At 36.6% G+C, this 26654-nt stretch overlaps 2 protein-coding genes and 1 long non-coding RNA gene across 6 annotated transcripts in view; 2 read left to right on the forward strand and 1 right to left on the reverse strand.

Moving 5' to 3' along the window:
- Positions 1–1556, forward strand: part of LOC134751104 (mediator of RNA polymerase II transcription subunit 25-like) — a 34612-nt gene extending 33056 nt beyond the window's left edge. For all 3 annotated transcript variants that reach the window (XM_063686453.1, XM_063686451.1, XM_063686452.1), the window contains one exon: positions 327–1556. Coding sequence is in view for 2 of the 3 variants with exons in the window: in XM_063686451.1 (XP_063542521.1) it covers positions 327–410 (84 nt within the window). In the remaining variant the exon portion in view is untranslated. The remainder of the gene's footprint in view (positions 1–326) is intronic.
- Positions 1–26654, reverse strand: part of LOC134751125 (uncharacterized) — a 223790-nt gene that overhangs the window by 30725 nt on the left and 166411 nt on the right. The window lies entirely within an intron of this gene.
- On the forward strand, positions 4010–26607 carry LOC134751112 (PHAF1 protein CG7083). Of its 2 annotated transcripts, XM_063686465.1 has the most exons (11): positions 4010–4256; positions 10630–10712; positions 11326–11453; positions 13293–13452; positions 14638–14733; positions 16052–16199; positions 17263–17480; positions 18072–18196; positions 18881–19070; positions 20328–20423; positions 20794–26607. In XM_063686465.1, exons 1-10 carry the CDS (start codon positions 4193–4195, stop codon positions 20412–20414), a joined length of 1299 nt encoding a protein of 432 aa, XP_063542535.1. In that variant the 5' UTR covers positions 4010–4192; the 3' UTR covers positions 20415–20423; positions 20794–26607. The 2 variants fall into 2 exon arrangements, with proteins under 2 accessions (XP_063542535.1, XP_063542536.1); XM_063686466.1 differs by lacking the exons at positions 4010–4256; positions 10630–10712; positions 11326–11453 and adding an exon at positions 11840–11903.

A 26654-nucleotide genomic window follows, 5' to 3' on the forward strand; every position in this document is an offset into this window, starting at 1 on the left:
CATACACTGTAGCTAAAAAGGAAACGCAGAAAATGTCTTGCATGTCGAAGTAACTTGTAATTATACACAAATTTAATTTGAAATAGAGAGCGAATTTTTAATTGCTGTTTTAGGGCATCTCTACATTTCATATAAAAGGCCCAGGCCGAACAGTTGTCCAAACAAATAATATGGAAAAATTAAATTATTATTTATTGAGTTAAATGTTAAAAGCCATGCAATGGCCAAATGTTCCGTCGCAAGTTTCGCGCGGCGCGCCTGATCTCTTGTTCCTTTCTAATTTCCTGGCTTTACGCCCACTGTAAACAGATGTGTATGATCCACAGCAACCGCAGTACAGGCCGGGCGGCGCGCGCGCAGCCCCGCCGCAGCAGTTCGATGACGTCAACAACTACAACGACTTTATTTAGACTCACGCATTCAGTGCCAACGTTTTCGTAGCGCTACGCTCGTAGCTGATCCCGGCGTTTTCCCGCTTTGTAGCTGAAAGCGCCTACGAACAGAGAACCCGCCGAGCACTGCCCGGCACTCAATGTGTTTAAGGGCGGTAAACAAGAATTTACGAACGATTGTGAATTGAAGCCCGAAGCCGAAGCGCTTAATTAAAACGAGTCCGTAATTCCTGTACCGCCGGCACACGCAATGTCATTTTCAATTTTCATCACAAGGGAAATAAACAAAGTTTCTGCCTAATTTCGTACGTACATTACAGCCCTAGGTCAAAATTTAGGATTTACGAACCGCATCGCCTACGTGTAGGTAATGAACACCTTTTACGAGCAAATGTGATGAAAAATCTTATTACAACCAAGAAGGAAGGTTTATAAACTGTCTGGAAATAAGAAAAGTCCGTTAAAAGCCAGCCAGGGGCCAGGGGTCGGCAAACTTAAAAAGAAGACCCATCCGTGGTTGAAAATGTTTATCAACATTTTGTAAAACACGTGTAAGATTAAGAAAAACATTCAACCTTTATGTCAACGTATTTTTTGCCTTCCTGGAATGGTGGGAGGGAAGAAATCTGAATGTAAATTTTTTGAGAGATAGAGTATCGCTAACGTCTGCGTAACTTACTTTCTATACATCTCGCACTAATAATATGCCAGTACGAGCGAGATGCATAGAAAATAAGTTATACACGCACACGCTAGCGAATATGTCAATGTCAAAATCGTGTTAACGGGTCAAAGCTTACTTGCCACCTACTTAGACGTGGAAAGTGACAAAAACCGTCATATCTTCATAGAAACAGTGACAAAATATTTTTTATCTTGTGCGATAGTCTGATATCATTTGAATCCCTCGCTATGCTCAAGATTGAATTCCCCTAACGCGCTATAATATATGTTATGTCTGTGGTTTAGTATAATAATGAAGTAATTGTTTTATAATGTATCTAAATATATGTATCGTTCTTAGACAAAAGGTACCACACCAGTTGTCAGTAAGGTAGATTTTTAGGCAAATAGCGCCCTTATTGCCAACCTACAAAGTGGTAAATTTTGTTTGAGAACGACTTTTTAAAATAGGACATTGAATAAAATACTTTTTAAATTTAATTCTGTTTTTATTTTTACGAATAGTCGATACTTAATACCCTTTTTCATCACGATGCTTTCTGCTGAAAGGACACAGCAAGGTATATGTTATTTTCCTGTTCCTCAGGAATCAGAAAGTGTTCTGTGAAAGACTAGAATGGTTAGATTTAACGTGCTGTTGTGCTGTATAGAGCAGAAAAAAAATACAAAGAAATCTGACAAGTATGTAAGTGCGAGAGAAACCGTCAACGCCATACAGTCGAAAATAGGCCAAAGGTGGTAAAACGTGGTGGCGCCATCTGTTCGAGAATCAAATTTTCTTCATTTCCGAGGCACGTGTTTTCCTGACTGTATCCATAGATACATAGTCTTTGCATAGAGCTGACTAGACGCCGACGCTGACGCTCGGGAGACGCTAGTGTAGCCTCGTAAGGCCCACCATACAAAGTTTTCCTATTTTTAATTTGAACCTTGTTGTATAAAAGATTAGGGTGACTATCGATTGTTTTAGAAAACAATGTAATAAAAGAAATGCTACTTAATACAGTTAGTGTAAGGTTCAAATTCGATTGAAACAAAGTGTACACTGTAATGCACATTGGGCCTTACGAGGGTAGGGTAACCCTATAAGTCCTGATCAAGAGCAATAAAATAGGTCAAAGCGTCATAATTATAGAATGTATGAAAGTGAGACCTCGTTATATGACGGTCCGACGACAATCTTCACATTTACAATCTCTTAATTTATATTCTGGGCTAGGTAATGACGTAACCGTGACCGATGCTACGCGTGTAAAAATATGAAAAACATTCTGCGTAGCGATAGCGGATAGTATGCTGGCGATTGGTCAGGAATATATTGGTATTTTGTATGGGTTCTGTATTAAAAACTAGGTAGGTATCAGTAACATTCAAATGGATAGATATATATAGCCAGCGACTTTGTTGGTTTGAAATGGCTCAAGAATGATACCATTCCAAATGTTTATCTTTATTGTTTTGGCAGTTTAGTATAATTTAATACCTAACTTATTATTATTTTTTAGAACGTCCTCATTATTTTTTCTCTAATATTCAAAATATAGTTGGTCAAGCAAATCCTGTCAGTAGAAACAGGCGTGAAATTTAAATTTTCTATGGGACGATAACCCTTCGCGTCTACATTTTTTAAATTTGCCGCCTTTTTCTACTGACAAGATTTGGTTGACCAACTTTAATCCTCGGTTCTACCTAAAAGGGGTAGATATAGTTTGTCAAAAGGACTATCTCATTTCAAACACAGAAGGAATCATACTATCTTTGTCTTAAACTAGTACTAGCACCCAAAAGAAAAGGATGAGTATAGTTTTTTTGTTCTTATTTACTGACAATTTGGTTTTACCATTTGACCAACTATAGTTTTGAAGTAAGTAAGCCTAGTTTGGACTATGTTAATGTGTTTAGTCGAGTGGCGAGTATTTCGGTTAGGTACTAAAACCGATCAGCTGACCAAAAATAATTTAACGTAGTCCAAACTAGGCTTTACTCATCGAAAAGCAATTCGTAGTTTTAGAGGAACCCTAACCTAAATAGGTATAAACGATACGTCAGACCGTTCAACGACAACAACAATATTATTTAATTACACAATCCTGAATACGTTTACGAAAGTGTGGGCGTTCGTTCTAATTTCAAGGGCACTAGAATGACTAGAACATTTCGCCATGCAACGCGATTGGCGGGAAATACCTATTCAGAAAGGCAAAATCAATGAAGGATATAACCGGAAATACTTGCAATTTCATTTTTCTAGAACTTTATTTAGGGCTAGACTGCCTGTCTAGGTAAACCTAGAATGGATACAAAAAGATTTAAAAAAATATCGAGTTATTCAGTTGACATTATACATTACTGCTTTAAAACTAGAAACGAATATCTTTCACAGCGTAAAAACCGCAATGGACGCTGCTTTTGTTACGTTTTCTAGTGAGTGCTAAAGATTACCAACATTAGTGTACAAGAAGAGGATAGAGCTATACCATTTTGTAAGTAGGAAAAAAGACATCATGAAAACTGTTGATGTAAAAGAGATAGCATATACTAGTACGCATTAGTTAAAAGGAGATGCACTAATATCAGTGTTTACAACATTTTTTTTTCTTAAGGTTGGTACGCATGCGTCATTAGGCGATGGCAGGGACGTATTCAATAAAAAAACAGCCATGTTTTTTTGCAATGGATTAATATTGTAACAAATTAATTATATTTTAAATCTTAATAAAATATAATTAACTCGCTGAGTAAGTAATATGAATGACATGCACAATGAAATACGTTACAAGCACAACTATTACATTACCTTTTAAACAAAATAAAGCGATTAAATACCTACGTTTTAGTCACATACACACTGTGTCGCCAACACCATCGGTCATGTCCTCATGTCATATCGCATCGTTAGTCTAAAGTGGCAACACGTTCGTGCAAAAAAAAACACAATCCGACCCTGGCAAAATACAATCAGCTGTTTGTAATGACAGCTCTGACAAATACAAAATGGTTGAAAACTAAAGTTGGCAAACAAAGAAAGGCAGCGTAATAGCGTTATTTGGCGTTTTAAAACGTTTTTTAAAGTGAAAAGTGTATTAAAATAGTGCGTGTGAAGTGTTTAGTGCACAATGTTGGATTTGGAGATCATCCCGGAGCGATCCCTGGGCTGCGACGCCTGGGAGTTCGTTTTAGGTGCGTCTCTTGTTATTCTATTTATTTGTTACGTCAAAAATTTGCGTTGTATTTACGCGGGATGGCTTACGCAACGGTGTTTAGGACGCCACAACATCGTAGCCGACGGCATATTCGAATTTCGAATGCATTTTGTGCTGCCCATCGACGAAACATCGATTTTTTACTCGTAGTGTCAATGCCTTTGTCTCGTCTGCACTGGCTGTTTATTTTTTTATTGCTAGTCTTGACCGTGAAATGGGTGTATTTCGTCATCAAAATATATTTAACGTTGTAAATTAGGCCTCGATCTTTTTCCTTGACGACCCATTACGCTCTACTCTCAATTTCTAAGACGCTTATTATTAATTTTCGTTTGTATTATCAAATATGCATGACTCATCCCGCCAAAAATAAAATAATCCCCAATTTGTTGATGATTTTATTACACAAACTATTTTCAATTTTGTTTGCTATAACACACATTAGAAACATTTGGTCAGTTTAAAAAAATAAATTGTGCAAATGAAAAAAAAAAACAAATGAAATTGAATGAACAAGTAGATTTTTTTATTTCTTTTAATAATATCAATGTCTCTCTGTGTGCATGCTGGCCATGTTGGGCCAACCTTGGTTATATCTATATAACTAAATTACAAATGCATAGGAATCTGTCTAATGCTGAGTCCACATATTGGACGAACGTAGGCCAATCTAAGGAATGCAGCTATGAGGTGGAATGAGATAGCAATATCACTTGCTCCCTTTAATGCACCCCTTAGATTGGCCTAGTTTGCTCCAATATGTGGACTCGGCATAAGCTTATTTTGCAGCAACTTCAACAGAACAAAGTTAGGTGGTGTCATTATGAATGTCATATTTTTATAGAAATTTGACATTAATGTAGACATTGCCACACTTTGTCATTGCATATGCCATGCAGAGTTAGCTTGGTCCGGCTACAACTGTAGTATTCTGAAGGTAGGCCTTGGATGACCAAGTGATTATAAGTGGCACTTTGAGCTGTAGAACTCGAAAACCTTCATGGATAACCAGTTTTAAAAAAACAACAAATTAAAAAGTATAGATAATCACAAAACCTGCTCACCAAATTTCACTAGTCAATTGAGAAATTTGATCAATAAAGGAGAACAGCCGGACATACATACTAAAGCATTTATGTCCAACGGAGGCGTATACTCTTTTTCATTTCAATACAAAAATTATACAGTATTAAATTTTCCTGTAGAAGCTTCCTCTATAGACAGAGCAAAATGCTGAATGCCATGATCCTTTTTAGGGTTCCATACCCAAAGGGTAAAAACGGGACCCTATTACTAAGACTCCGCTGACTGTCTGTCTATGTGATTGTCTGTCTGTCCGTCCGTCTGTCACCAGGGTGTGTCTCACGAACCTTGATAGCTAGACAGTTGAAATTTTCACAGATGATGTATTTCGGTTGCTGCTATAACAACAAATACAACAAACGTGATTTTTTTGCCTTTGTTTCCATAATGTTACGGAACCCTTCGTGCGCGAGTCCGACTCGAACTTGGCCGGTTTTTTTTGCGTAATGGTACGGAACCCTTCGTGCGGGAGTCCGACTCGCACTGGGCCGGTTTTTCTATTTTATTTATTATCTACTATTAATTTGTATACAACATTAGTCAGGTTCCAAAATAATTGATACATGTATAAACATCTTTAATTTGATATCCAATAGCCGGGTCCACACATAGCGAGCATACGCGCGAGGCAATGGGGTTGGCAACTGTCAAAGGTTTGCAGAGATGGCAGGGCATTAAAAAAACAAAAATTTGACACAATTCTAGGGATTGACAGGGCAAGCTATGCTGGCGCCCTCTGCTAATTATTTCGACCGGCCACGTTTCGCATCCATAAATCATGGATCAATCAATGAATCTGATTTAAGGTTGCATTTATAATGTATCATAATTTATGCTCCCACTGCTTAATAACATAGACCTCCACTGTACTCCTTTATCCCCACACACCACAGCTGTGCCCCTTACTATTTGTTTATTATATGCTATTGACCTTTAGGTAGGTAAATTCAAAACAAAGAACATAAACTGATAAAACATCTGTTAACCAAATACATAAACCGTTCCAACAATAAAAATCCAGTCTGTCTTGATCCCTCAATCCTAACCAAATATATGTAACGATAGATCCATGAGTATTGGTTTGATTTATTAATGTACTGACGTATTTTAAACCTTAATGCAGAGAGATAAGGTCTACGCATGGTTAAAATGGCGATTAAATCTCGTCGTTGTGTATAATAATAAAAAAGATTCTGTTTAATATTCACACAGTCCAAGTAAATTTTCTGAACTAATGTTATTTGGTTTGCTTGAATTGTGTAAATAAATAAATATGATTCTTATTTTAGCCATTTTATTATGAGGTAATTAATACATAGGTACCATATCAATACTTACGGTGATTCTTTATCAGTTCCTTGTCCCCAGATAAATACATTTCCTAGTTCGCAATATTTTTCGGCCTTGGCCATAAATACGCAAAAACGTGTGGATTAATGTTATTGTTATTTTTATTACACACGCACGTTTTGTAAAATTTGTAAACATGTTTACGATTTTTATGTTTACTCATCATGGTTAGTGCACTTTTATTTAACCGTTGTTAGTTTCTGACGTTTCTGTTGTAACTAGTACAAATTTACAGTTTTCAGATTTTTCCCTGTATTTGTAGTGAAAGACAATATTACTTGCCAAATTTCATAGTTCTAGGTCAACTGGAAGTACCCTATCAATTTTGATTCCCATGAGAGTGTTGAAATATACGTTTTTTGCGGCATGAACGGCCGTAACTTTTTTTAAGTATCTTTTTTTACGTTAACTTAGAAGTTTGATTTTTTCACAGCTTCAAGGGACCGTAGACCTGATTATATGTATGTTTTAAATTTCAACTCAATACGTCCACGCGTTCCCGAGATAAAGGGCCTTGACAGACAGACAGACGGACAGGCGGACGGACGGACAACAATGTGATCTACCGATGGTATGTCGTTTATTCTTATTGGTTTCTTGGTCTTATTCTTATTAGTGCCACTCGCACCATCCCACTAACCCGGGGTTAACCGGTTAAACCTGGAGTTACCATGGTTACCAGTACAATATCACACTGGGTTAACAGTTTAACCGTTTAACCTCGGGTTAGTGGGATGGTGCAAGTGGCCCTTAGTCCAATTTTTGTCAGCTAGTCAGAACTCAGAAGGTTGTCCATTATTTACTGGTCACCTGTATATTATATAAGCTGTTTTATTATTTATTACTATAATTAACACTCTTACTCACACTTTATAATTTACTTTTATTGGTCGTTTATATGTCGTATATATTAACATAAAATATACAGGCACGTAATACCAATTATTCTCATTGTTCTATTTATCACCCATTGTCCTGTTACAACGCGATAACGCGAACATATCCGTTCTAAAAAGTCGTATAAACCACAGACGCATGATATTATATGTATAATAATGAAAAAAAAAAAAAACTTTATTAGTACATGTATGTATATGTGAATTCTGGGATCACGACCTTCAAGAAAAGAGCGTACTCCCATCTTAAAATTCGGCAACGCACTTGCAACCTCTGTGGTGTTGCGGGTGGGTGTCCATGAGCGACGGTAATAGGGTAGTTAACACATGATGAATTTTATAACTAAATCTAGTTAAATATATAGAAAATGAGCAATTTATCACAATAAATTGGAATCTTAAAAAATATATGGAAATAATAAAAAAATACAATACCTCAGTTTCGAAAAATAACTTTTTTTTAAACTTTCAAATAGCAAAAAAATAACGGTACCATTCGATTCCTTACATTTTATTTAAAAAATATTGTATAGCAACTATATACATAAACGCAACATTTCACCATCGAAACAAAATCGCAATTTCCTTGTTTTCCATACATCGGAACGGCTTCTAAGCAAAGTGACACATTGACGTCACGATGTGTTGCCATTTGTGTTAGAGCGTTTGCTCAGTATAGTGGCCATAGATATATAGTGGCCAGATTTTGACCATAATTTGTGACTTTTGTATTGCTTTAAGACAATGGGTCCCGTACAGAAAATCCTCAAAACAAACCTGATCGTATATATATATATCGTATATATATCCTATGACTAGTATAATGTATGCAGTTGCAGTTCATACGTATGTATCTATAAACGGCTATAATTGTTATTCAAAGTGATGATTCAATGATTATCACAATAGTGCGTTCATATTGTTGTTATGGTGTATGCAGCACCGGTTAATATTGTATGTAAATGAAGTAGGTCATTATTCACGAATATAATGGAGGGTTCCGTACCGCTTAGTTGAGCAGAAGCCGTGCTGCATGACGCATCCGGTGTAGTTCGTCCTTTACATTGAAGTGGCCAAATCAAGGTTTTTTTTTAAATTTTTATAATACAAATACAAATGAATTTATTTCATTACTTTATAAGGGTTATTTTTTATTTTATTTAAGTTTATAGTCTATAAACTTTTTGTTTTAATTTGAGATTTTTTGGCTATTTCCACTCAGAATCACGACCTCGTTCGAACCTAGAACCTAATATCTCTTTTTCATCGTCTTTCTATTCCGTTACCGTCATACAAAGTCCATTAAAATGCTAATGGAATGAAAATAAAAATCGTGGGACACTTATTTCTCCTTTTAGGATTGAAAAAGCCCGTGATTCTGAGTAGAATTATAACATAAAAATGTCCGAACTAAACAAAAAGTGTAGTGTAAAATTTCAAATAAAATGGCCCATAAATTTCTTCTCCTTATTTTGTGTTACATAATGACTATCTTTTTCGCAAATTGTTACATCAAATTTATTTTTACACCAACCTAGTTATCAAGAAACGACGTACAGATCTTATCTAAAATTTACATAGATATAGGTTTGCCCCAAGCCTAACTTAACTCTATTCAATTCTGAACCTTATCACTTGGCAATAAAGTTTACATGCAGTTAAAAATATAATATACATAAGTTTGCCTCGAGCCGTAACTCATCTATTCGATTCTGAACCTTATCACTTGAAGTTAAAGTCTACAATTAAATGTGTTTATCCGCTATTGTTTTGTTAGATAGCGGCACTGACATTGGTCTTGGTAGAGTTTTGGAGTTATCGGTCATTCGCGAATTGTATGGAGTCAACCAATAGAGGGCGGTTTTAACTGTTTTAACTTGTAAAAACCTACATTTTTTAAACCCGGAAATGATATAACATTTAATACTTTCGCGTTTTGAACACTCACTAAACCCTAATTTGTGACGGATATATCGCGAATTTATACGCAGTGAATGATTTAGTACCGGAACTGATAGTTTATATCCCTTTGTGCAACAGTGGCTCTCTGGTGGCAATGAAACGCCTTAGTTACTATTCTTTGTTTTTTTTACAATCTTGACGTGTCTTTTTATTGAAAAACATTTTTCAAAAATAAGTTACAGCAAATATATCGTGTCGGAGGCTAGGACTCATTTTGGGTTGCTGCATGCGAAAACATCTGGGAGACACAAAACATATAAACACACAAAATGCGCGTTTTCCCAGAGATAAGACCTAGCTAGATAGATTTTTCGCCCCCGAAAACCCCCATATAGCAAATTTCATCGAAATCGTTAGAGCCGTTTCCGAGATCGCCGAAATATATAAATATACACGGTGTTACTTGAGCCACTGAAAACCTGAGACACCCCAACAGTTTTTATTTATTTTGAACTCATATTGAGTATTTATTCTTTAATCGGATAAATATTTAAAAAAATATTTGTTGGTTAGTTTTCTTCACATTTTTATTCGACTGGTATTGTTATTGTTATTGATATTGTTGCATTACAAACCTGCAGAATGGGCATGTAAAAAAAATATAAAAAAAAAATTACCCCCATTAAAACATAGCGCGATCGATTCTCCTATCGATTGTGAACAAACTATTAGGTTTTCAGTGGGTCATGTGTTTGTGTATATACTTACAAGAATTCCTCATTTAAAGGTATAAAATACGTAACAATTATATATGTTATATGTATATGATTATTTACATTCTTTTGTTTTCATAAGTAATAAATAAATAAAAATCAACGTGTTTCAATAAAAAGACACACCCTTTTTCTAATGCTAAAAAAACGAAGTGTAGACAGAATGTCTAATGAAATAAGTATGAACGGATAAACGGATGCATTTTTTTACAATCTTGTCTGTCAAGACGGTTCCAAGGTTGGTTGTAACTAGAGGTCGTTGTTATAATATTCTCGGATGTTCTTAAATGTTTTCATTTAGACATATCTTTGAGGTATATTAACATGTAATGTTTGTATGTTCCAGGGATGCATTTCTCTCAGTCAGTGGCCATCATACAGAGTCAAGTGGGCACAATCAGAGGAGTACAAGTACTATATAGTGATCAGGTATGTTCAATACATGAAAAAACACTTATATCGAGAAATACCAGTCAGTCAGTCACAGGAGACCAAAGTTATTTACACTTGCCTTTTGAAATTCTCACTGCGCTCAAGATTCTTTATTAAAATTATACAATACTTACCTAGCTTTGGACTGAAATTACCTCCCAGCAAATCATACAGTTTGCGCACGAAGTCTGAGGAATGTCTGGAAAGTATAAGCTGTGGAAGCGGGTGGGTATCCACAAGGGAGGCTCCATATTACAATCATCGTGCTAGAAATATACGTTTGCTCTCATTTACAAACTTGTCAAACACAATCAATACATTTCTGTAAAAGGAAAAAAAAGTTTTTATTGCCGCGTAAAATCTAGTCTTAGAAATCTTAGCACCGTTTTTACATGTCTCTATTTAGCCATATGATTGACTGGTATAGAATGATATTAGTTATTAACACTGCTAACGTTTTCGTAGCGCTACGCTCGTATCCGTTCCCAGCGTTTTCCCGCTTTGTAGAGGAAAGCGACCACGAAAAGAGAACCCGCCGAGCGTACATTTATGTATTCTGTGCAACAAAGTCCGACCCGACGACTTACCGTTACCGTTGTTTTTGTTTCAGAATCCCCTAAATGTAGACCTAGTGATAAACATGCCTCAAGACGGCATCCGGTTTATATTCGATCCGGTCGCCCAACGGCTCAAGATCATAGAGATATACAACATGAAATTAGTTAAGCTTAGGTATAGGTGAGTACCAACACTATTTATTTACTATGATAAGTATGATACCATGGTGTAATCCTAGTTACGAGTATGACATGTTTATATTCAAACTGGTCGCCCAACGGCTCAAGATCATAAGACATACAACATGAAATTAGTTAAGCTTAGGTATAGGTGAGTACCAACACTATTTATTTACTATGATAAGTATGATACCATGGTGTAATCCTAGTTACGAGTATGACATGTTTATATTCAAACTGGTCGCCCAACGGCTCAAGATCATAAGACATACAACATGAAATTAGTTAAGCTTAGGTATAGGTGAGTACCAACACTATTTATTTACTATGATAAGTATGATACCATGGTGTAATCCTAGTTACGAGTATGACATGTTTATATTCAAACTGGTCGCCCAACGGCTCAAGATCATAAGACATACAACATGAAATTAGTTAAGCTTAGGTATAGGTGAGTACCAACACTATTTATTTATATTAAATCACATTTAGAAACGGGTCTATCGCGAATTTATTTTGTTACCTTTATTTACCGACGTTTCGACACAGGTTTCACTGGTCGTGGTCGCGGCTAACTGACGTCCCAGCAAAATGTCAAAACAGAGATTTGTGTGACTTACCCCACGAAAAGTGCATTTAAAGTTCACAAATATCTGTTTTGACATTTTGCTGGGACGTCAGTTAGCCGCGACCACGACCAGTGAAACCTGTATCGAAACGTCGGTAAATAAAGGTAACAAAATAAATTCGCGATAGACCCGTTTCTAAATGTGATTTAATATGTGTTCAAACCGCGAAAGTTTTAAATGTACTATTTATTTACTATGATACCATGGTGTAATCCTAGTTATGACATGTTTATATTCAAACTGGTCGCCCAACGGCTCAAGGTCATAGATATACCTATATACAACATGAAACTAGTTTTGCTTAGGTATACTTAGGTGAGTACCATTTATATCTACTATATAGTACTATAAACTAGGTGGTACCTTGGTATCTAAATGTAACGCATCACATATATCTGTATAGAATAACGATAATTAACAATTAAATGAAGACATCGTAGGCGCCTAAAATTATAGTTTCACCTAAAACATGCATCCTGTAAAGAAACTATACATATGCAACCTTATTTAAAGAAAGATAAGGTACATATTAGTTTAATTAGGGTATAATCTAGTTTCAAATGAAGGTGACCTATTCTGTACTAGACGTTGTAGAAATGAGCCGATACTATCAGGTTTAAGTGACCTTATGGCATTATAATGATGTAATGACAATATCGAATGCTATAGGTGTAATGACTTCTCTCATTAGTGTATCAGCTGCTAGTTAGGGTGATTAGATATACTTAGTAACCGCCTTCTTTTATTTGTCTGAGTTAAGTTGAAGAGGCAAAAAAAATAAAATAAAGCTAGATATCTTTGCTTAACAACAAATAACTTACTATGTAACAAGTAAATTAAAAAGCCTCAGGTCAAGTATAAGCTAATAGTATTGCTGACCGTACAAAACATGAATATGTACAATTACTCTCTGATTAGCGTTATCTTGAATCTCTACATTTTAAAGATTTGTATTTAGGGTCCTCTCGGATTTTCATATAGCGATTTTCAACCTAATTGGACCAAAAATATTCGACTTCAAGAAGACGATTACTTTTATCAATTCCGACTATAAAATATAGATCATTGATTAAAAGTCTTGAAAATGTGTAATGGAATGTACCTTAAATTCTTGCAAACCTCATTCTTATGTGTAAACTTCGCATGGTGGACATGCGCTTAAAGGACATAAAACCTTATTCGTGTACTAATAGGTTCAATTTCGTTTACAGCGGCATGTGTTTCAACTCGCCAGAGATAGCGCCATCTATCGAGCAGGTGGAGCACTGTTTCGGCGCCACGCACCCCGGCCTCTACGACTCGCAGAGGCACCTGTTCGCGCTTAACTTCCGGGGGCTGTCATTTTATTTCCCCGTTGATAGCAAATTTGAGGTAAGTACTTATGGTAGCTGTGGTTACCACCCTTATTACGTGGCCAACAGAGATAGCGCCATCTATCGAGCAGGTGGAGCACTGTTTCGGCGCCACGCACCCCGGCCTCTTACGACTCGCAGAAGCACTTGTTCGTGCTCAACTTCCGGGGCTGTCGTTTTATTTCCCCGTTGATAACAAATTTTAGGCAAGTACTTATGGTAGCTGTGGTTACCACCCTTATTACGTGGCCAACAGAGATAGCGCCATCTATCGAGCAGGTGGAGCACTGTTTCGGCGCCACGCACCCCGGCCTCTACGACTCGCAGAGGCACCTGTTCGCGCTCCACTTCCGGGGCTGTCGTTTTATTTCCCCGTTGATATCAAATTTGAGGTAAGTACTTATGGTAGCTGTGGTTACTACCCTTATTACGTGGCCAACAGAGATAGCGCCATCTATCGAGCAGGTGGAGCACTGTTTCGGCGCCACGCACCCCGGCCTATTACGACTCGCAGAGGCACCTCTTCGTGCTCAACTTCCGGGGCTGTCGTTTTATTTCCCCGTTGATAACAAATTTGAGGTAAGTACTTATGGTAGCTGTGGTTACCACCCTTATTACGTGGCCAACAGAGATAGCGCCATCTATCGAGCAGGTGGAGCAATGTTTCGGCGCCACGCACCCCGGCCTCTTACGACTCGCAGTGGCACCTGTTCGCGCTCAACTTCCGGGGCTGTCGTTTTATTTCTCTGTCGTTAGCAAATTTGAGGTAAGCAAAGGCAGAAAATAAAACTTTAGATATCATTTTTTATTTGTACGCCCCTCCCCACAGCACTAATCCACGCATCTGAAACTTCTTGAAGACGCGGGTCAAAGCAAAAAAAACGCGACAAAGGTAATACCTACAAGTTTTTTTTCGTTTGTGTGCGTTTAAGAACGGTTTATCTCTACAAGTATTTAAAGGAATCCATCTGTGCCATCAATTTATATCTTAGAGGCGAGCATGTTTGTTAAAGAAAAATGTGCGAATAGGTAATTCGCAACTCGTGTCGATTTAAAACACTCCCTTCAGTCGTGTTTTAATTTATCGCCACTCATTGCGAATTTCCTATTTTTCTCACTTGTATCGTTATTTTATTTTATTTAGTAATTAAAACTTAAATCTATCATTACACGTTATAATGTACTATTATATGTTCAATTGCAGCCCGGCTACGCGCACGGCCTGGGTTCGCTCCAATTTCCGAACGGCGGCTCGCCCGTCGTCGCGAGAACCACCATTTACTACGGATCTCAGCATCAGGTACCTATACGTTACTGTTTACTGTCTTATTCAATAACTACGTATCCCTAATTTTCGAAATCTAATTAAAAATAACCGGCCAAGTGCGAGTCGGACTCGCGTTCCAAGGGTTCCGTACATTACACAATTTAAACAATGTATTTTTTATGTGAAATGTCTTTAGGAGACCCGTAGGGGTCGGATCAAAAACTAAGTAATTAAGTCCGACTCACGCTTCACTAACTCTAAACTATTTATCCTAAAATTATAAAAAAATATATTTAGGATTCTCAAAATGAGCTCTTTCATTTAATATGTAACACGATACAGTTTGAAAAACTTTATTTTGTAATTTTGTCATTTATCCCCCAAAAGTGGCCCCCGTGTTTAAAATTTATTTGTTTACGTTACATGGCCGTCTTTGTAAATTTCAACTTGGTCCAGTAGTTTCGGAGAAAATAGGCTGTGCCAGACGGACAGACAGACAGACGCACGAGTGATCCTATAAGGGTTCCGTTTTTTCCTTTTGAGGTACGGAACCCTAAAAGCAACTGTTGTTTTTGTGGGTTCTCTTGAACCTCGTACAATAAGTGTCCCAACTTGCGTCGCCATACAGCCTATAGAAAAGTGGATACTTATTAGACTTGACTGTTCCTAAGCTTCTTCAGGCGGGATACAAGGGTTTATATGCACAGTGGATTTTATTTTTGAGAGACAAGTTTGACATCTTGGATAAATATGTATTTCTAATACTCACTAGTCTAAGAAGACACGGATCTATGATTAAAACACGATTGAAAACATTCCTTGATATACCTAATTAATGTTAGGTTCTCTTTTACACTAAAACTAATTGGTATACAATTGTATAGCTCAAGAAAGGCGTTAATAGATTTGACTAACATTATGGGTTTTACATAGATACTTCTAAATAGGTTTGAATGTTTTTTTTTTATACGGAACCCAAAGGGTAAAAACGGGACCCTATTACTAAGACTTCGCTGTCCGTCCGTCTCTCCATCTGTTACCAGGCTGTATCTCATAACCCGTGATAGCTAAACAGTTGAAATTTTCACAGATGATGTATTTCTGTTGCCGCTATAACAACAAATACTAAAAACAGAATAAAATAAATATTTAAGTACAACAAACGTGTTTTTTGCCGTTTTCTGCGTAATGGCACAGAGCCCTTCGTGCACGAGTCCGACTCGCACTTGGCCGGTTTTTTCTTGCACCGTTTTTGAGTCATAAATGTGTCTCTTGAATGATTGACATGATTTACTTAGGAGAATTTAAGTAGGACTTTAAATTGGTATAATATGAATTTGTTTGTTACTAGGCAAGTAGCAGCGTAGGAGCGGCCATAGGCGCGCCGCTGCCGCCGCTACCACTATCCTGCTACCGGCAACAACTACACCTGCGGCGTTGTGACGTGCTCCGCTCGCCGCAGAGCACGAGGGGGCTGAGGCTGCACATGTTCACTGAAGGTAGGCTTCGTTGAACACTGTACCAACAATATTTGTTACATTTTCAGCATACCTTACGGAAAACCGCAGCCAAATAAAACTAGACCCTACTCATAGTGTTGTGTTCCTGTTGGTGACGAAGGTTGCCAGAGCTCAACGAGCGTGCGGAGTGTTAAGGTCGGCAACGCGCATTTGAAGTTGCAGTCGTCCGTGGGCTACGATGACTGCTTACCATACTTGTTTGCCACTGGCGGAACGTAAAAAATAATACAACGTGAAAATTTTCGTACTTTCCGATTACTGTATGAACAGTTTCCGCATCCAAGAAAACAAAGGATTTTTCACGCCAGAGTTTGACACAAGTTGCGGTACCGACTCATTGTCGAGTAGTTACTTTCGATTATCAAAGAAATTATTAAGACAATTGTCATAAACTTGTCTTATCAAACAATATAGGTTGAGTTATGTACAGCGATTGTGAAATTGCATGGACACATTATAAAATCCATTAAGGGGCCACGTAATTTTGTAGCTCGCTTTACGTGATTCGACGTTGCAATGAGGGCTATCGTTTTTGTGCTCATCAGTTGGCGCCACTGCAGATGTAGGTCCAGAAAAACAGATCTCAAAATTCTTATGTGCTTATTTTTATAAAATCAATACGTTCTAACACACAAATGTATTTTAACGTCTAAATGAGCCATTTTTTCAACCTGTTTAATTTTGCATATACATATTTTAGTTGGCACTTTTTGTAAATCACTAATATTTATTGAGCTATATCTATTGTTTACCATGATTAATCAAAGATGGACAAAGATTTACCACAATTACGAGTATCAATAAGGAGTGAAAATTCCCGATAAAAAAGCTTGAAACCTCCAAAACTTCTATGCATTTGACATTTTGAAAGACCTCCATCTACTTTAGCGCTCCTAGCGGCGAAATTAAACGCGGTGGCCCTCATTGAATGAATTTGACGGTCGTTTTGGATCTATAGAAAGGTTAGAGCCGGGGTCAGTCGGGACATGATAATATATGAGGTCGCTACACGCTACAACAGGTTGTGCTTGTGTTGTGTCAGGCACTACGCGCGCGCTGGAGCCGGTGCAGCGCGCGCTGTGCCGCGCGGTGCGGTTCGGCGACTCGTGCCAGGCCGTGGCGCGCGCGCTGGGCGCCCCCGCGCGCCTCTACTACAAGCACGACGACAAGATGCGCATCCACCGCCCGCCGCCCCAGCGCCGCGCCAGGCACGCGCCCCCCGCCACAGATTACTTCTTCAATTACTTCACCTTGGGATTGGTGAGTACTGAGTGGTAGTGGTAGCGATGTACAGTTGTGCCGTTCTCGAGAACGTTCTCCCGTTTGTATGGGAAATGTTCTCGTTCGAGAATATTCCCCGTAAATTGTGAACGTTCTGGAGAACGGCCCGACTATAGCGATGCGGCTCCGATGCCGGCGGAAAAGTCCTCTTTCCATTCAAAAACACTCTAGAGGTAGGACAGACGAGACCGCGTGCATAGTACCCGTCCGGTCCCAATATTTAATTGAAACATTCCGAGTTTAAGCTCCTTTAGGTAGTTGTTCAATAAATATATTAAGTATAAATTTTCCACGCATGAAACCCTAAATAACTCAACAATTTTGTCCTGCTTAAATAATTATTACGGTACATATGTTGCTCCTTTCTCGCCCTAGTGCAGAAATAAACACTTTCCGTGGCTATGTCGAAAATTTAAAGGGCCATACGCAATAACGTCCTGTAAAACGTTGTACCGTGCACGTGCCAGTAGGGTAATTTGCAACTCATTTAAAAAACGACCAAAGGAAAAACGAGTTGAGAAATTCCTCCTTTTCGCACTTGTATCATTAGTAACTTATATTCCATTTTAGGACATCCTTTTCGATGCGAGCACGCACCAAGTGAAGAAGTTCGTCCTGCACACCAACTATCCTGGGCATTACAACTTCAACATGTATCATCGCTGCGAATTCGAGCTCGCCGTGCAGCCAGATAAGTTAGTACATACCGGTTCTATTTATGCAATTTTTGTCGAAGATGTTTGATGCGAGTCGCTTTGTGTAAAGAAGTTGGTAATGCATATCAACTTACTAACTTTTCTGGGCATTTTATTTAAATCGTCAAGTGACGGTGAATTAAATAAAAAACAACCAACGGTTAACCGGTTAGCTCTGAACTTGTGGTAAGTAGTAATAATGTTTTTTCAACTAATAGCTAAATTTAGTTGAATATATAGGTAATGAGCAACTTTCTCTTACTAATGAGCAACTTTTGGGACCAACCTTGAAATTCCATAGAAAACATCGACATCTGATCAGCCAAATTATTATTTTTTGCCAAATTTCAATTTAAAGCAAAGTAAAAAACCCGAAATCGGTCCCACAGTAAAAGTTGCTCATCATGACCTAACTATATTTCTTTCGCAAAATATGACTGAAGTAAAAGGCTAAAGCCTAAAGGCTTAATAACTTCTTCTTCTAGGTCGGTCCCTCACTGCCGATGATCCTGACTCCGCTTGCTAATTTTCCCTAAGGCAGCTCTCCACTTCTCCCTGTCGGTTGCTTTGTGGAAAGCGTTGCTTAGTGTGATGTCCATCTGGGCGGATATTAGGTCACACCATCTCGTTGGATCTTAATAAGTTACCTTTGCAATATAAAGTAGCATTGGTTCCATATTCCAGATGCGAGCCCAACTCCCTCGTGGACAGCGTGGGCGCCGTGAGCATCACCGCGTACTCCAAGTGGGAGTCCGTGTCCCGAGCGCTGCGCGTGTGCGAGCGCCCCGTCGTGCTCAACCGCGCCTCCAGCACCAACACTACCAACCCGTTCGGTTCCACGTTCTGTTACGGATACCAGGACATCATATTTGAGGTATAGTGCCTAAAATATATATATATATATTAATATATATTCATTTGTGATTAATATATATATTAATTTGTGATTTGTAATAAGTTTAAATGTATACCTATTAGTTAGCTAAGAAGATAGGCTAATTATAATTTTAGTGTAAGATTAATATTTTGCATGCCTATTGTGGCGTAATATGCTCTCATGAATTTGTACCACACTGACATGACCAATATTGTATCTGTGTATATTAGCAAAATAAATAAATTGAAATAAATTGAAATTGAAATGTCATCAGTTCGGAGGGTAGGGTATACGGCAGGGTTTCTTAAAGTGGGATCCACGGACCTCTTAGGGGTCCGTAGTATGTTTACCGGGGGTCCGCAGTAGGTCAGTTACCTACTTTAAACCTACTTTTTAGGAAATTTTGTAGTAATCTTGACGAGACCTAAGTGTAATGAAACTTACAATAGAAGTAAATTTTAAAATATAAATAAGGGTTTTTATTATTTTCCTAATTTTTTTTTTGACTGGGGTCCGTGGAATTATTTAAATTGTGAAAATGGTCCGTGACTGCCAAAAGTTTAAGAAACACTGGTATAACAGTGTTATAATTGTCAGAAGTTCGGACAGTGTTAGTGGGTGCAGCCTGTAGTGCTCGACCGAGCTTCCAGCACTAATACAACTAACCCGTTTTGTTCTACATTATTATAAGTGTTAGAAGTTTGGACAGTGGTGATCAGATAACTTAACCTCGTTTTGACCTGAGACTCCGTTAATATCATAGCGTAGTCACCACCAATCCCTTCGGCTCTACGTTCCGTTACGGATATTAGGTCAATCATATTTGTGGTTAGAGTCTATACATTGCATCAATAGGGAATATTACGCGATACTGCATAGGGGGCGCCACTACCACAATCTAAGGGTCTATCGCGAAATCTCTGTCACTTGCATATTTGAGCGATAAAGAGGCAGCGTTTTCCGGTATGTTATATTTTATTATCTCTGAAAGCTTATAAAAAAACTGTTATGGGCACAGTATGTATAAGTTACTCTATGGTCTACTAAAGGTCCTAGTGCTGCACTCTGGTTGCAGAACATTGCAGTAATGCCCCCTATTCGGACAATGGTGACTTTAGCTCCCTGGAAAAACATGACAGTCAACGCTAACTCTTCGAATAAATGTAGTCACCGCCACCGCGTTTTATCGTAGTTATTTTATTCTCTTTATATTGTACGAAAATTATAAGTTATTGAAGTTTCTGTATGTGCCAGGTGATGTCGAACAACTACATCGCGTCGATAACGCTGTACCAGCCCGAAGGCGGCCGGCCTGCCTTCGCCGTCAACTCTATCGCGTGACACAATCAGGTAACTATTTATTAATATTATTGTAGTACATACTTAGCTTCCATAGTTGGTCTGACTTTAAAAAGTAAATATATACACGGTGGCAAAAAAATAAGTGCATTCCCGTTGCCAGGGAGGTTTTGGGGTTATACTGAGCAACTTTTACTATGAGACCAACCCCGAAATCGCGAAAATAATTTGGCTGTCCCATACATTTTGACTGGTCCATTTTCTATGGGAGGGTAAATTTTTTGTTCAATATAATTCCAAAACCTCCCTGGCAACGGGAATGTACTTATTTTTTAGCCACTCTGTATATTTTATATCTGTATGTTTCGTCCCGTCTTGATGAGTAGTATCTTTCATAAAAACTGCTCCTGTATCTTTCCAGGTTTCCCCAAGCAAAGGTTTGTACACGTCCTGAACTATTTCAGTTGCCAGCCTTTACAATCCTCCACTAGCGTGGCAACACTGTTGCCACACGCTGCGAAGCAATCACAACATATCCCCAACATAAAGCACCTAAGAGGAAACAGTATTGAAAAAAAAATGTGATAAAAACTGTGAAAAAAAAACTAAAAAAAGTTAAGTGAGTGACAGATCTCAGATGGTGTGCATAAGTCTTATTTAATTCCTTGGAAATAGTAACATTTTTTATTTCTCGACATAGACATAGAAGGACATATAAGTAATTAGTCAAATTTGTTTATTAACGAATTCTGAATCATGAGAATTAGCATTAGGCTGTTGTAAATATTTTTGGAAATACGGTAAAATTTAGAAATCATAAATTAATGTATTTTTTCTAAAAAAGATGATTATGAAAGGCGTTTGCTATTGCGTGTGGGAGTATTGAGAAAAAAAGTGTAAAAAAAATATTTTTCTTATGACAACACCACAATATGCCATGGATGTTTTTTTGTAATTTTTATGGTTTTAATTATTGATAAATGTGTAAGGATTATAAGTAATGTGCCTCACTATGTCGTTATTTATTTATGTGTTCGTATTTTCATTTTTTATATTGTCTTGCTTTTCGATTTCGTCAATAGTTTATATGAATCGAAGAGTTAAGCTTAAATCTAAATCTAAAACCTTCCTAGTCTAGAATTTAAAATAAAAAAATCTCTGGCATGCCAATTTTTTATTTATTTTAAAATTTAGAGTCAGGTCGATTAAATACAATTTTAAATATTAAACGCCAGCTTAAGTACAGTCACCATCAGAAACAAGTACGATTAAGGTGGTCAAAAATATCTGAACTCGACTTTATTGTCAAGGCGTTAAAGTACATATTCAGATGTGACTGCTACATTTATTGGCCACTACATAGTAAAAAAATTGGCCACTCTTAACAATAAGGCTTCAATTGGCTTGTTTCTTTCTTATTTGTTGTTTGTGTTCATTACTATGTAGTTGCCAATAACAATAACTATAGCAGTCACCCTAGTACCATCGTCCATTTTTGATGGTGATTGTATAATTCTGAAGACGTGTTTTGGTATGTGTCGTTATAGGTATAGACGAATATGTGTGTGTCAGTGCCACGTAGCAGTCACAAATGTGTGTGCAATATAATTTTGTCATATTAAACTTTCGAGCAAACTTAATGAAAGCTATATTAAGTAAAACTTAGTCGACGCGGTTTGTACGTAACGGCACTGCATGATAAGGTGACGTATGCCTAGGCCAATTTCTAGTATCACTATAGATTCGATATTTTTTTTTTCAAATTCAGAAACATTAGTAAATGGTTACATGATTACATCATTTGTACACAAAATAAATGACACTGAAATTGAAATAATGAACGCTTGGTAGATAACAAAATAGAAATGCCACAAAACAGCCAGGAAGTAATTCGCCTTTCGTTTTCCCACTACAATAGTATTTTTCATTTAAACGTAAAGGAATATCTTAAAATATTGACTATCAAAATTGTTTTTACAAAAAAATAACCTGTATTTTTTACTTTTTGATTTTTGACTGACTTACTGTCTTAGTTATAATGCTTTTTATTTCGTTTGTCTCGAAGGGTCACTTTAAATTCATTATAATACGGGAGATCGGAGATTTTCACGTTCAAATTATTTCCATTGGGAAAGATTAGACTAAGCACAGCCACATTCATTGTGTATGGCCATAAACATCGGCATTAAGAATAGAATAAAATACAAAATTATTCGTAAGCACAAACAAGACATTACATAATATAAAAGAAAACATAATACACAAGGACATAATATAGAAGGAGGGGCAAGAGCACCTATTCTAGAAATACACAGATGGATGATAGAGGCACTTTTCTCATGGTGATTCTCCAGTCAGGCGCACTTAGCCCATGGTGGAAGTGCATCTAGTTCTTCACCTTGTTCTATAATAGGCACACTTACCCTACCTTACTATCATTTTTGCTTGAAAATCTTCGTTCTCCCTATTAAATAGTGCCAATCGAATCAGAGCTCTATTACTTAGGCCCTAGAGTCGAGCTTACGCAGGCAAGTTGTAAAACTCTTGCAATAACAATCATAGTTCATTTTTGTGTGCAATCTTTGCTGTTTCCGAAGTAGAATAACATAATCAATATTCATCAAATATATTAAAACGGGTAAAACACTCAAGTATTTTAAGTAGAAAATACTTAATATCTCTGTGCCTCACGGACATTTTGTTATTATTCAATATGTTTACTTGTGTACTTAAATGTAAATTGATTTTTAATAGCTTATATTCATTTCTAATTCTTAAAAGTGTATTAATGTATTATTTACATAATAATTGTAAGTATAGCAAATGAAAATTCAAGATAAATCTATTTCATTTCACTGCTGAAACAGCAAATGATTAAAAACGCTATTATATCCAAAAATTGTCAAAATACCGAATAATAATTTAGTGTTTTAGAACTTTTTTTTATAATAATGCACAAGTCACGTGTGTGTGTGTGTGTCTGTCGTGAAAATTAGCGGCTGTGGTGTCATACAACAAAAAAAATATTAAAAAATTGACAAATAATACGATAAAAAAAAGTATTACGCGTAAGGAACACTGCGTAGGTGGATATTGTTATTTTACTATTTTGTTTTTTAACATTTGTCATTCTTGAAAGGGGCAAACTACCTAATGATGGGCACTGAAAAGTGCCAGCCTTTGGCATTTATTCTTGTAGGAAAGTCACCACCTATGTTTTACAGTTGATAATATGGTGCTACTTTACCGCACTAATGTGGTAATTTATCACTTTGTGTGCCTATCTCGAAAATTTAAAAGGCATTTAATTCTTGTACCGCTCGTGGCACATTCTTACAATGTTTTTCATCACATTTGTGAGGAAAAAAGGAAATAATTAAATAAATTTTTTGTCTAATTTCGTACGAACAGCCCTCGGTCGAAATTTAGGACTTACGGACCGCATCACCTACGTATTGTCCGTACGTGTAAACACCTTTTACGAGCAAGTGTAACAAAAATGTTAATTTATAACTCAATTTACTATCTTAGGCTACCGGCGGGCCATATAATTGTTAGCAACTTAACAAAATAGTTAAATAACAATATCCACACACGATTATTTTTATAAATAAATTGTAAGCTTACTTTCGCTGTGGTTGTACTGTCACAGTTTTAACTCATAATGTTGTTTGTATGTATGTCAGCCTCTGTAAGACATTTTCTTTGTGGTCTTGTTAAAAGGACACATAAAACATTATGCAGAAGTTTGACTTCATGGTTTATTTATCTTCTTAAATTCTCTGACCACTAAAATTTAAAAATATATTGAATACATGAGGTATAACGTAAAAAATGTAATTACTTTTTATTTAGATTATCTAAGAGAGTAGGTATACGGAACTGGTGTTCAAAATAATCTGAACACAACTTTGTTATAGAGTCTAGATTATTTTGGACACCTGGGCCGTTTGATAACTTCTGCTGCTGACAGTACAGTCGCCATTAGATATATCGGAGCGGGCGAGGTGTTCAAAAATATCTGATAGCGACTTTTCTTTTACTTCTCTATGAAAACCATACAAAAATAAGCCTTGTGTGTCTTTTCACATGGCTCATTTTTGTATGGTTTTCATAGAGAAATAAACCCTTCTGAAAAGACACCTCACATAAAGTCGAACTTCTGTTGTTAATTTTGTTAGTATTTTGGCATTTGATTTTAAATATATAACCAAGCTTATATACATTATCAGAGTTACCTTAAGCCAGTACATTAAATTTAGTTTAACATAAGTTTTTTTTTAGTTTGGTACATAACTTTGGGAACAAATCGAATTATTTTATTAAATATTTTTGATTTGTGTTTTTTTAAGTAGTCACACTAGTATATATAAATTATAAACTGTAATTGATGCCACCACTGGAGGGCTTCGTCACTTTTTCTTAAATATATGACATGAATTTCAGTTAATAGTTTGGTATAGTCAAGTGTAAAAATATTACATTATAAATGTAGAATTTATTCAAAAATATGTCCCATAGTTCTTAATTCGGTGACATAAGAGCTATGGGACATATTTTTGAGTATGATGTATGCAGCCATATTTTTACACTTGACATGACTTTAAATAAATATCTTATATTGTGTTTTATGTGTATGTATAAGAAAAGAGTTATTGACACTAGAAGGGATATATAATAAAATATTTGTACCCCCTAGTTTGACAGCTGAAAACTGGATTGACAAACGTCAGCATTGGACAGCCAATCAATCAAGCAATCTTTAGGTAGTATGGCTCCATCGATACTGTCGATGATTTCGCCAACGTCAAAGTGGGATCCACGTGGGATCGAATTAATATTTCAGCCAGTGTACGGTAAATAATAAAATAATGGGTCTCTAGGGCTCTAGCCAGACACGGTTAGAGGTAGAAATACCAAATGCTCTTAGAGCACGACGTTGTTCGGTAGTTATTATTTGTAGTTGACTCTTAAAAGCGATAGCTGGATTTTACGAGAAGCACGTGGACTACCGGCCGTTGACTCCAAAATGGTGGTTAAACACGCTTTGAGATTAATTCTCCATTCACTGCACACTACTACATTAGATTACTGTATAATAAAGCTATCGATATTACACTTTAAACAATATTAATGAGCAAAAAACAAAGTAATTAATCACGAGGCTACTATCAAGATGGCGTTCGAACCGGAAGTCCCATTGGACAGCCAAAGTTACCGCTTATACGGAGCCGTACAGCGCCAACTACATTAGCTGTCAAATTTGGCCAAGATGTTTTAGACTGTTTATTATTTCTAATATCAATAACTCTTTTCTAAAAGTAATATAAACTTTTATTAGGGATTTGAAAATTAAAACTAAATACACAATATTAATATATATTATGTTATTTTTAATTGACACTATATTTTTCTTAGGGCCTGTTTCACAATGTCCAATTAAAGTCCGGAATAAGCTACTTGCCACTTATCTGACGAATAAAGTCATCGTTGGCGTTTCACACTCTCCAAATAAGCTTTATCTGCTGGATAAAGTGCTTTTTTTTGTAGGAAATTTTATCTGGCAGTTAATTTATTTGTTAATTAGCTATCCAATACTTTACTTGGACATTGTGAAACAGGCCCTTAGTGTGTATTTTTAACTTGATTAGGAATTTATATATTTATGAAAATTATGTCTAATGAAATTATGACATATAAATTATGTTATATCTCTGTAAAGGCTGGCATATGCATACGTAATAACTATAGCTTGTATATTATACATGTAGTAGCGTTATATTATACATTGACAGTTGACATGAAATATGACAAGTAACTCTTACTAAGGGGATAGTGGACGACCGCTTCTCCACAAACGTAGTCCTCATTTTCCTCTCTGGATATTGACATCATGGAAAATATTTATACATAATTTGATGTTTATAAACCTTCGTTTGATATTTTTCTATTTTTTTATTATTATAAGAGCGAAACATAAATTATATAAAATTATAAATGCTACTATCCAAAAAAAATCTACTAATACATCAAATTGTGTCAAAAATAATTTTCAATAAGTTAATATCCAGAGAGGAGAATCGGTACTACGTTTATATGTAAAGGCGGATTCACACGATCGTTCACTTTCGCCTTAAGGACCTTTCATACAAGAAAAACGAATAGCCAACATTGCAGTAACAAAGTTTCAAATGTTATCATAAAATTCATAACTGTCAAATTACAACTTTGCAAAACACAGTTTTCTTAAAACAAAAAAATGACAATTTCGTGTCATCTCTC

This window comes from Cydia strobilella, chromosome 21 (genome assembly GCF_947568885.1).
Source record: "Cydia strobilella chromosome 21, ilCydStro3.1, whole genome shotgun sequence".
Classification (NCBI taxonomy): domain Eukaryota; kingdom Metazoa; phylum Arthropoda; class Insecta; order Lepidoptera; family Tortricidae; genus Cydia; species Cydia strobilella.